The 12,908-nt window shown below is 34.6% G+C and overlaps 1 protein-coding gene across 7 annotated transcripts in view; it reads right to left on the bottom strand.

Moving 5' to 3' along the window:
* Positions 1 to 12,908, bottom strand: part of PUM2 (pumilio RNA binding family member 2) — an 88,104-nt gene that overhangs the window by 27,495 nt on the left and 47,701 nt on the right. For 3 of the 7 annotated variants that reach the window (XM_081068704.1, XM_081068706.1, XM_081068710.1), the window contains 3 exons: positions 7,074 to 7,217; positions 6,695 to 6,985; positions 2,217 to 2,453 (listed from right to left, as the gene is read on the bottom strand). In XM_081068704.1, coding sequence (XP_080924830.1) covers positions 2,217 to 2,453; positions 6,695 to 6,985; positions 7,074 to 7,217 — 672 coding nt within the window. The remainder of the gene's footprint in view (positions 1 to 2,216; positions 2,454 to 6,694; positions 6,986 to 7,073; positions 7,218 to 12,908) is intronic. The other 4 variants (XM_081068707.1, XM_081068708.1, XM_081068709.1 and 1 more) reach the window with 2 other exon arrangements.

Below are 12,908 nucleotides of genomic sequence, written 5' to 3'. Positions count from 1 at the left end.
ACAAGAAAATAAGTTGGAACTAATTCCAACGAAACTGAGAACTTATCTCTATCTCATGATATTATACTCCTCTGTGAGTTCAGTAAAATTATTTTTTAAACGGATATGCAAATTCATTTCCATAGGTATTTTATAAATCATTAACCTTGGTAACTTGATTCAGAAAATTTACTTCAAGGATATACAATTTAAAACATTTTTTTAGATAACAGCATGAATCTTGCAACATGATTGAATCATAGGAAAGTAAAGGATTATTTCCATGAACACTATACAAAGAGCAAATTTATGAAATTTACTAAATTATTTTCAACTCAGCAGGATCTATGCCTTGTCACTAACACTGCCAGTTATACTACAATTGAAGCTAAAGGAAACTAGAGATCACAAAAGAAAATAATCTACAGATAATTCCAACCAGAGGTGCACTGACATATCAGGTTTCAAGCTGAAGCTAAACTAAAGAGTTTAACTATGGGTACAAAGGTATCAGGACAATGTAGAACTGCTGGCCCAAGTGATGATTATTTCTCATAACTGACTAGAATTCCTTAAGTATCTACACAGCTGGATTCTTCATAGTCTAAAACTACATATATATATACATTTATGTATGTATACATATATATACACACACTCACATATATAGTCATTTATAATCCAATTTTTAAGCAATATATGTAGAATAATTAATGCCATTTATACAGGCTCTGAAGCACAACAAAAGCAGTTAACAGTTGACAGGAATCTGGTCTCAAACTTACCTATGAAAAAATGACAAGACATGACAAATATAATCTTTTTTTTTTTTCAGAGTCCAAAACAAAACGACAAATATAATCTTAACAAATAAAACATAAAACTATTATGAAGGTCTATTCTTAGGTTTGTTATGTTTCAAATTTTTGTGTCCATTTCAAAGTTTCAGAGGCATGTCTTATATGGGGGTGGTGGAAGTAGGTCTGAACAGAAACAATAGAAATCAGGAACTGAGTGGCTCCTGCACTGAGAAAAGATGATCAATGAAGGAAGGTGTTAAACTAAAAACTGCTAAGTTTACACAAATATTGCTGCAAAGCAGATCATAGGATCCCACCTGAATAAATTAATTGGTTATATATATTCAATATACCTAAAAGAGGAAAGGCCCAGAATTTGGGGTGGAGGACCAGTCGTTAAAAAAGAAATCTAGCCCCCTTTGCAATGACGTAATTCTAAATGACAATTACTGCAAAAGATACTTTTGTTACATGGACATTTAATGAATACTGAGGTTTAGGAAAATATGGCTATACCCTTAAGATGGGGGAGGGGAGGTCAAACAGAATCACTAACTTGTATCTGCTTACAATAGTAACGTTACTTTTTAAATAGCAAGCTGATTTAAATCTTTCCAAGCACACAGAAATCAGCAACAGAATCCCACTCTTTTAGTTGAGGTAACTAGAATTACAAAAATCTAAAATCTAATTTTCATGAAATACTTTCAGGGATTCATACACAGCCTCTGATATCCAAAAGCCTTCAAAATATACTGTTAACTACATGAATGCTCTCCAGAGAGGGAAAAACATAATCACTAATCCAAAAACCTTAGGGTAGGGCAATTTTAATATTCAGATATAAACATAAGTTTTTAAATGCTCCAACTTCAAGGGTACAAGCCTAAACCATTTTTTTTTCTTAAACAGCATATTTAAAAATAAAATACATGGACCAAACCCTTAAGATTCTCTAACTCACAAACATACTAAATTCATAACCTTTGATAAATTGGGCAGGCATTCAAAGGCCAAAGCTAACACCATTGTACTAAACTAAATTATTCAAGGTTAGATAAATATGTGATTAATGTTTCCCTCTTGGTGTGGAAAAACTTTTGATAGTGCAATTTCTTTCACTATCATGTATAGTTGATTTTTCAGATGATCTAAAACATACATAAATCAAAAGCACAGACAAGAAAAAACACACCGCTGTATTTCATAAAAGGAACATAAGATACAATAGGGGTCTTTACCTTACTATATGTACATTAGACCCTCACTTTAAATTTTCACAACAGTAGAACTTTTTCAAAAGGCTAATATCTAAAAGCAAAAGCAATTTGGCATGTTTTATCCAACATTAAATATTTTACATATATTATAAACACACACACAAACACACTTACATGTACACATACAAATAAAAAGGGTTTTGGTTGTTTTTTTTACCTAAATGCAAACTGGATGAGGATCCATGTGATGAAAGTGATGGCGGTGGCGTAAGTGAATGTCCTGGAGTTTGGCTTGGCAGAGGCATGCCTATTGGACTTGGAGAGGAGGAAAATCCCAGACTATTGTAAAATGGTTGCCCTATGGCTGCTAGGCTGCTACTAGATCTTTTGTACAAGTCAGAGCTAGTAGATAGAGACTCTCTCCTTGTGGCACTACTACTTGCAGAACTGCCAACTGAAGAAGAAATAAAAAAAACCCTAATTACACACAGTGTTAACTGAATAAAACCTATCCCCAACTCTTGCTGGGAAATAACAGAAGTGATCACAATAATTACTTTTAGAAACATTATGGAGAAAATAATTACTGTGATAACTATATATACTAACTTACTAATCATAAAAGGGTATAAATGCACCCCAATAAAGTAACCAAATACTTAACAGAGCAGTCATATGTTCATTATTCCACACATATTTACCACTGACACATATGATTACTGTGCTTTAATACCCTGGTATGATTTATAAACCCTGAAATCATAAGTTGTTGTCTGCTTTATGATATGCTAGAGAGTAAATTCCAATAAGGTTAAATTTTGGTAGTGTCCTAATCTCTGGAACCAGTTTCTTAGACTTCAACTCTATGCCAAGAAAAGATTATATAGATAAATAGGATATTAATAAGTTTCCCTCGCCCTTCACATTTGGCTTCTCCCTTGTGTTCAAACCATACAGTAGTACTTTTAAGTCCATATTGGCCCGAATATTAGTCAGTTGTGAAACACATAGATGACAGCTTATTCCTCAGTACTGTTCACACTATACATCCTTTTTATCCTTCAACAACTAAATTACAAAATATATGTGAAAAAAACACGCAACTTTCTTTTAGAAAATAACTCTTATTACTATTATCACACCAAAAGCAAGCTTTCACTTACCCCTCAGGGTCTTCCATTCCTAAGATTTTTATTACTGGCCTCATTAGACCCTTACTCAAGTGAAGACTGATCAGCCTTTTTTTAAGATTATAATCCTTTTATATCACATCCCTTATGGACTACATACTGAATTATTTTTACTTCATTCCAAATTCAACTATTAATCTTCTAGCCCTTTTTTCTTTTGTACTCCACAAAACCATAGAAGAATAACAGAATCACATTACCATGTAGCTATGCATGCATGCTCAGAAGAGCAATCAAAGATCTGGCTGTTAACACACATCTGGATAATCAAATTCTTTACCATGTGTTTAAAAGAGTTGTCCCAAACTTCCAATTCTGAAGTCTCATTTAGAGTTCCTATTTCCAAGTACATTTCTTCCCTATTTCTAAATACTGCCTTTTAATACCAAATGTCTTTTACAACTAAGGGAATTTCATATTAATTTTCTTAACCTGCCACATTTTTAAGGACATGTTGTATATTCGGACCAATATGGTGATTTGTTTCAAAAGAATTTTAAATTTCTATTAGGTCTTGGTTTTCTAATTGCAAGTCAATTTTAAGTAGGCTATGGGGTATGGATTAGAGAGAAAAATTAAACAGAGCACATGATGGGTAGACCAAGTTAAGCTTATAATATAGATAGGAAACTTAATCGCATTGGTTTTTGCCAAATTCAAAATTCTATAAAGAAAAAATACCAGGCTCACGCTACTGTATTAGGCAAAATATTGTAACACTATTCAACCTTTTATACCAGCCAGTGCAGTTTTTGAAAGACTGATCATGTTTTATTGAAAATTTTTCATCTTAAGAAATCCTATAATAGGGAAATACTAGGTAACTATATGCATTTTAATAGCAAAAAGAAATATAAACACTAATGTAGTAAATAGCTCCTCTTGCGTTGGTTCTGGCAAAATTGTCAATGTATGCGACATTAACTACGCTAATTTAAAAGGACACTGTCAAAGTGAGTTTCTGAGACATGGCTACATTTTAAAGTCCTATTTATTAAACATATAATTTAACTGACAGAGAAAAAGACAACAACTCTGGAATGAGAGCAGTAGCACTATCATTTCCCTGGCAAATAAACCATAGTTTTCACACATGCAATGTTATTTTCCTCCAAAAAAGGGAAAAGCCAAGCCAAACATTTAAAAGTAATTCAGAAATAGCTTTACTTTTAACATAAACAACTGGCTCCTTAAATTTTACTGTATGCCTAAATTATTTGCAACAGTATGACTATGAAATATGAAACGAAGTCTATCTAAAATAACTAAGAAGCTAGACAGATAATGGAGTCACTAATCATTTGTCAACTATGTATAAAATGTTAAATTACAAACTTTTAATTCTAACAGCACTTTCTAAATAATGGGGTCACCAGGACAGGATGACTTAATTACTATATACAATGGCTAAGCTTCCTAGTCCAGTGTGTTATAAATTAGGGTATTTAACACTGTTAAGCATTAATAATTTCATCATATAGGTGAGAGGATGACTGTGTATGTAACTGTGTGTGTAAATGTGCACATCACCACAGTACACTTAGATTTCTTATAGGCACGGAACTGCCAGAATGTGAAACGGCAATGGCAGATTTGTTGAAAGAGTACATATGTGTAGCACTTGAATGAATTCTCACAAAATGTCCAAGAGGAGGTAGAAGATGATCAACTATTTACTGGCCTTCAGGACTGGCAATTGTTAATATCCTCTGAAGCGAGGTGAAACAGAGGTACCCCAGACTGGAAATCAGAATTGAGTAAGCAATGCTTCTAAATACGGGAGGCATGAAGAAGATGAGTTTTGGGGAAAGAGGCATGTACAGGGGCATGCACATTTATAGAAAACAAAATGTTCATGCCAATCAGTTCCTGAATGCAGGGAAAAGCTCTTCGAAACTGAGACAAATGGGAATCTCAAAGAATTGCGTAAGGGGGCCTAAAAATCTGCACTAGATCATCAGTGATGTATTTTATTAGAAAAGAGAACACAAGGTTTATCAAAGCTTTTTTTCACCCCCTGGATTAGTTAGGGTCTATAATCTATAGTTTGGAAGCTATTTCCATAAAGTTTTTTTGTGTGTTTTCTAAGTTACATGTTCTTTGATATTTTTCAGCATATTTAGGATTTGGGGAAAATGCTTGTTAATAGTGTTAGAAACAAAAAATGAGTCTTATGGGAGTTCTTGGGCTGGAAATAAAAATACTAAACTCCGAAAGGAATGGGAAAAATGCAAGTAGGAAAATTAAATAAAAAGACTGAACAGTCTCCATGTTCACTAGATTTTCCCTTAGAAGTTTTGTGCCCATCCTTTAGGTAATTTTGGTAGGCAAGTATGGTATTTCCCTATTGCATTTCATTATAACAAAAAAGCATTCTGCATCTAAAGTTTACAGGTATTCTAGACCATTCCTCTTACAAATATTAAATGTTTAGAAGACATTTCCTTAAAAAACTGGCAAGCATATTAATAATAACACGTTAGTTGTGCCATTTTCCACACCAGAAAATAACTTAATGTGGTAGGAAAATAGATGCGAAGCAGATATTAAAGATTCCAGGACATTACAGAAATAGAAAATCTCTTGATGTCATCCGTTCAGATTTTCTAGCCCTGCCCTTCATGAAGAAAAGGCTGCCAGTGGTACCAAAGAACAAGGGTAAGCCGTTTTCCCCTAATGTTTCCTGACTGCTGTGAAAACCCCCGAGAATGATAATACAAGGTGTCGTCAACAGTGGCCTCCTCTGATTTCACTTACTTCTTTCTCAGTTACAAAGTCAGTTTGTGTGGGTACATTATTTATTTTGTGAAGCTATTTAACATTTGGATTACTTAAGTATTATATATAAAACTAGGATACGGGGAAAAAAACATCCTTTTAAATCAATCTTTAGTGATAAAGGCTAAATTATTTAATCTAAATTAAAGATAGGCATGCTGGTAGTTTCTTAAGGGCTCTGTTTAGAACATCTAATTATATTTTATTTTTATATTTTATACCAAATAAAAAAGACCATAATGAACCACTCGCATTTAGTAAGAATAAACCCTCTGATAAGTACATAAATTATGATTTTAAAACACCAGAAATTTAAGATGGCAAAAATATTTACTTCCTCAAACATTAACATTGTGTAGAGAATAAGGAAGAGCTAGTAATTAGCATAAAATATATTGCTCCAAACAAACCTTACTAAAACAAAAATTACAATACAATTCTTAAAGCCAGGAAAAAATGCGTATTTGAGAAAAGGATAGGCTACCTGAAATGAGTTCAACATTCATGGATGTTTCAAGATTTGCAGGAGGCAACAATTTTTCTTCTACAAAATTAAACCAGTAAACCAGTATTTTAATCCTGTCCTTTCTACACTATTTATTATTGCCTAAGCAATTTATTATTGCCTATCTTAATATTAAAAACATATATATATATATATATATATATATATATATGTACCTCATTTCCACTTAGCAGAATACACTTATCTTAAAAAGAAACTTACCTGATGAACCAAATCCACTGAGGGCTGAGCCTATAGCAGCACCCAAAGAGCTACTGCTTCCAAAGCCAAGAGATGTACTTCCAGGTTGGCCAGGTCCGTGAGAAAATAAAGAACTGCTCTGGGAGCTATTAGTCAAAGACGTGCTCCCGTAAAATGAATTAGACTGCAGATTACTGCTTGGCTGCTGCTGCTGCTGTTGCTGCTGTGGTGGCTGAGTGCCAATTGGCCGAAATAGACCATTTGTGCTGCCTGTAAGACTATTTGCAGTTCCTCCTGCTGCTGCTGCCGCTGCTGCAAAATAATTTTCAGATACTTCTTAAAAGTACTCAGAAAATGATTCTCTATCTTTAAAATATCTCAAATACCAGTTACAACTTACCAGCTTGTGCTGCTGCTGAACTAATTAAAACAGGTGTTGGAGCCATTAATCGAACTGGAGCTCCTAGGCCAGTTCTTGCTCCGGGGCCAACCACTAAGGCACCAGTCTGATCATAATAGGCAGTTGGAGCTAGTACTTGATAGCCTGGATAATATTAAAATAAATGTTTAATAATGAAAACATTTATTATAGAAAATACGCAGTTTATTTTCCCCTGCATTTGTGTTTTTATCAATCAGAAAACACAGCTATTGTATACTGTTAATATAAACCCCATAAATATTAATAGTTACCATACGAAAAGCAAACACATTTGAGAAGGTATTACTAAATATATGAAAAGGTAATAGAGCGCAAATTTTAACAGAGACGCCTTTCCACAAAATGATGAGGTATCTTCCCTGATAAACAAATTATAAGCTAACAAGAGCTGGTATTAAAAAAACATTTCCATTTAGTCAGTGCTGAGAGAAGGATGGATAGAAAGACTAAGGGAAGTAAGACAGAACATTATAAAGAAATGTTTATTATGCAATTTTAGTTAAGTTCTAAACCAAGTGACTCATTAACAGCATTCCCTTAGATTTTCATTTGTAGGTATCCCTTTAAAAACTTGAATCATTATATAAAAGATACCATAAAATCATAAAGTAATAGTCTATTTATAAAGGTTTTCAAGCTAGAGTTTGAATAAAAATCATGCAGACGTTATTTTTTTTTATAGCTCTGAACACAAGGCAAGTGACAATCTGCATTACTCTGAACTATAGGAGAGTGTTTAGCTCTTGGCAGTATTTCTCAGTGGGGATTCCTCATCTGAACCACAGAACAGAAAATGACTATTCTGAACAGTAAAGTGACTATTTTGCCAATTCACCCAAGGATGGCACATAATGAGTACCACCGCAGATTCATGGGAGAGAAGTTAACTACATATAGTAGAACACTGTAAGGCAATAGGGCTTAAGTTCTCTCCCAGAACTCAGGTGGGAAAAGGCTGCCTTAAACAGTTAACCAGGATCCAGGCTCAATAGTCTAACCACTTACAAAAACATGCTGGCAACCTTTGATACTTTTAAGTTTAAACGCTAAGACCAACACTTTCATGTGCAAAGGTTTTTAATTAAATACAGTAATTGTTTTACAATTAGCTTTATTTTAATGGACATAAAGTAGGAGGACCAGCCAAATGAAGAGATGCATAGGGCAAAATCTAGGAGGGAATGCAGCTTCCAAGCCCTTGCCTCATGGAATGAACTCATGGAGTGATTCGTTTGAGATGATTATTAGGTATCCAACTGGGTATGTCAAATAGGATATACAACTCTAACGTTTAGGAGAGAGGTCCAGGCTGGAGTTACAAATCTGGGAATTGTCACCATAAAGATGGTTGACAGGATGAAGTCACTAAGAAAATAAAAAAGGAGTCTATGGACTGAGGGTGCTTACTTCACATTAAGAAATGGAGTGAGGAGGATCCAGGGAAGAAGAGACTTAGAAGGAATAGCCAGTAAGGAAGAAACAAAATTGGAACAATGTGGTCTCTTGAAGATCAAATAAAAACGAATTTCAGTGAAGACTGAGTGATCAACAATGTCAAATGCTGCTAAAAGCCATTAGGAGTTGAGAACCGACCAATGGAGTTAGCAACACAGGGAGTCATTCCAGTAGGAGACGAAAGCATAACTGGCAAGTTCAGTAAGGAATGGAAGAACCACGAACAAGTATAGACAATGCTTTTGAAGAGTTTTGTTGCAAAAGAGACCAGAGGGAAGCTAGAGAAAAGGGTAACTGAGAGTAATTTTTTTCTTAACCAGAAAATGCACTAGCAGACCATGAGTTTCGTGTTTAAAAATTTACTATGAAATAGAGTACAAAAAAGTCAAGTATAATGACTATAACAAATAAGTATAACCACCATCCAAGTCAAGGCATAGAAAACTGCCTGTACTCCACCTCTATGTTCCTGCTCTACAATCTTTCCCTTAGAGTTACACACCATTTCACTACCCATAAATGCCTCCCTCTAAAAATCATTTGGTTTGGATTATTTTAAATGTTTTTGTATTCATACAACCATGCATGTGGTTGTATGTAGATTCTTCTAGTTTCCAGTTCTATTACTATACAGGATCTCATTGGGTGGACACCAAAATGCATCTGTTCAATATTTACGAGGTGTGGTCAAAAAATATGGTCAATGTTTAAAAGTTGTTACAGTACAAGACACACTACCATTAATCCCTCTCGCTTTGAACACACTTATCCCATCATTCTTGCCACTTTCTGAAGCAGTTCTGGAAGTTCTTTTGTGTCTTTAGCTGCCCTGTTGTGGCTGTTTCGATGTCCTGAATCAATTCAAAATGTTTAGCTTGCGTGGTCATTCTGACTTTGGGAAAGAGCCAGACGTTGCATGGTATCAGATCTGGTGAAAATGGTGGATGAAGACATACCGTAATGTTTTTGACAGAAGTTGCTAAACCAGAAGCAATGTGTGACACAGAACATTGTCACCGTGGAGGATAAAAGACACTCACGAAAAAGGACTTCCAGCACTACTTCAGAAAGTGGCAAGTGTGGGATAAGTGTGTTTGAAGTTAAGGGAAGTATTTTGAGGGGGATTAATGGCAATGTGTCTTTTACTGTAATAAATATTTTCTTAAATATTCACCATATTTTTCAATCACACCTTGTACAGTGTTCCCAGTTTGGGCCACTGCCAACAGTACTGCTATAAACATTTTTGTACATGCACCCTGGAGCGTGTATGTACATATTTCCCTAATCTAACATATGTATCTACACCTAGTTAACACCCTGAGTCATTGGGTATGCATATTATTTTCAACTTCGGTAAATAATGCCAAATTGCTTCCAAAGTGGTTGTGCAAATTTACACTCTTACCACCTTGGTATTAGAGTTTCCACTGCTTCCATGACTAATAATACTTGATGTTGTCAGACTTAAAAATTTGGTCCATCTGGAAGATTTGCATTAGTATTTGTTGTGGTTTTAATTTTCTTCTCCATTAACTAAGGAGGTTGAGCATCTTTTCATATGTTAACTGGGCATTTGGATTTCCTCTTAGGAAACAACTGTTCAAGTCTCTTTCACCCATTTTCCTATTGGCCTGCCTTTTCTTATTGGTTTGTAATTCCTTATGTATTCTGGGTCCAGATCTTTCACTGTTTTAATGTATTGCAAGTATCTTTTTCTGCTCCTAGCCTGCCCTTCAATCCTCTTTATGGCAACTTCTGAGGCAATGGGGTCAAATTTATTATTTCCTTTACTTTCACTAACACAATTTCATTGTATTATCTTCTAATAGTTTTAAAAATTCCATTTTTCACATTTAAGTCTGAAGGCCAAATGGACTTGATTATAGAACACAGGGTAGGGCAGGGTTCAATTTCATTTTGTTTCCCAAACAACCAAAGTTTTTGGTATTTTCGATACGCAGGTGGGAATCATGTATGCTGGAGGCTGACTTAAGTTACACTCGGACTTTTGAATGGACAGATGGTCACACACCTAATCCCTGTGTTGTTCAAAAGTAAACTAACTGTATTTCATTTTATTTATAAAACAAGTTGTTCTTTCCTACTGCTTTGCACTGTTTCCTTTGCTATTAATTAAGTGTCCATTTCTCCGGGAATCTTACTTTTGGGGGTCTATTCTGTTGCACTGGTATGTTTATCTCCATTCAGTAATTTATGTGCAGCTTTAAAGCAAGTATTGTTACTCTAAATCAGAACAGAGGAAGTCCTTCCACTTATTTTTTCTTTAAGAATGTTTTGGCTAATTTTAGTCTTTTGCGGTTTTGTTAAATTTTATTATGAGCTGTCAAAATAACACAGAAAGAATCTTTTACGATTTTTTATTGTGAATGCATTAAAACTACAAGTTAATATGGGGAGAACTGACATGTTCAAAACATTGAGTTGTCCAACGGCATCTGTTTATTTAGAAGTACTTTAATATCTAAACAAAGCTGTTTCCCACATAAATTATGCATACTTTGGGTTAGACTTATTCCTAGATATTTGCTACTACTGTAAATAATATTTAAAATCTTTCATTTTCAAATATTATGTTGTTAACAGAGGTTTTTAAATTAATTTTTATATCCAAAAACCTTAACAAAAACATTAATTCCAGTATTTATTCGCAGACTCACTGGTGAAAAGCAATGAGAAAGGTAGGAAAGCCAGGAGTTTGTAAAATATCACAGAAGTGAGAGTAGAGAGGAGTTGCAGAGAGGTCAATATAGTCAATAGGGTGAAATACAACAAGGAATTGAGAAAAATAAGGACGGGAGAGGAGCTCATAATCGTGACAGTGAATATTAGCTACTGCAAAGGAATCATGGCTGGGCTTAAAATAAGTGTGGGGTAGAATGAAAGTTTTGACAAGCAGTCTAAGAGAGGAGCAGAGCAGAGAAAGTTTTTTAGGATAAGGCAGATCAGGAGTGTTTGTAGGGAAGGAGATGGCAGAGGAAAAGACTGAACACACAACACTAAAAAACAAGAGCTGGTACATAGGATCAACCAGAAGGATTAAACGTCTATAATAAATGTAGTATGAGGACCAGGGATTTGATGGATGAGAGCTAAAGAATAAAAGGTGGAAAAGTTAAGGACTATGTAAGACTTGAAACATCAATTTCCTCAAATTAATGTTTCTATTAGTACATTAAGCTTCAGAACTATGAAACAATTTGAACAGGAAAATGAGAATTATTTCATCATAGTCCTGGGCAGAATGAAGTAAAGAAGACATTAGAGTAAGTTTTAGAGTAGGGAATCATATGGACATTCAACAAGTCACTTAGGCATAAAAGTTACTAATTCTAGTAAGGCCCGTTTTAAGAGAATAGTTTTTAAACTTTTATATTTATAAAGGGACTAAAGATTGTGGCTCAGAAGGTTAGGTAAAATAATCTGTTTTTTCCCTAAAAATTGAACCTGTTTTTAATATTATCATTCTAAACATACAGCCAATTGTTTTTAGACAGATATAGTATAAAGGTGGCTTTCTTTTAGGGTCACCAGCATAGAGTTCACTGTTGAATAAAACAGCAAAAGAAGCAATAAAGAGCTCTTAGAATGGGAAGAAGTGAATACAGAAATAAATTTTGAGAAGACCAAAGTTGATAAAATTAATAGCAAAATACCTCGATGTTTTTAGTTAAGAACATGAACTGAATATAAAGAAAGGGAGCAAGGGCATTTATAAGAAATGAGTAACAGGACCAGCACAAAGAGCCTAAAAACGTTAGCAACAGTTACAAACAGTAGCAAATACACATAGGCCAGAAGCACTCTCTGAAATCAAGGTCCTACTTGAATCTATTATGGCAGGACTATTGTACTCCAGAACTCTTCTCGTTTGAGCTGTAGCTAAAACCCAACAGGAGCCCAGAGAAGTCTTAGCAGTGGCTTTCATAAACGCCTGGCTCAGTTCTTTTTAGCCCTGTCTCCATGTCCCTCCATGTGCCTACAACTTCAGCTTCACGGTCCAATTCTTAAAGGGCTGCTTTTGTCAGGGCATCTAATCCACAATGGCTCCAGAATAGTAGCTTGAGTGAAGCCAGTATATATAGCTGGGGTAAAAAAAAGACAATAATGAGAATGTCCCCTTTCTATTAAGGTTTGTACTTCAGGAACAGCAGTATTAACATATTCTCTTTATCCAGTAGACAAGATGACAAACCCACACCTTAGAATTTCAGAGAAAACAAAATCAATGTAATTGGTATAGAAATCCTTAAAACACAGAGAAGTGTTTACCAGCACTTAACACATAAAAGAGACCCTCAATCATGTAAGTCAGGA

The sequence above is a fragment of the Rhinolophus hipposideros genome (genome assembly GCF_964194185.1).
Source record: "Rhinolophus hipposideros genome assembly, chromosome: 12".
NCBI classification, from domain to species: Eukaryota; Metazoa; Chordata; class Mammalia; order Chiroptera; family Rhinolophidae; genus Rhinolophus; species Rhinolophus hipposideros.
Note: the sequence above shows the minus strand (reverse complement) of the source record. Positions and strands in the feature narration are given on the sequence as shown.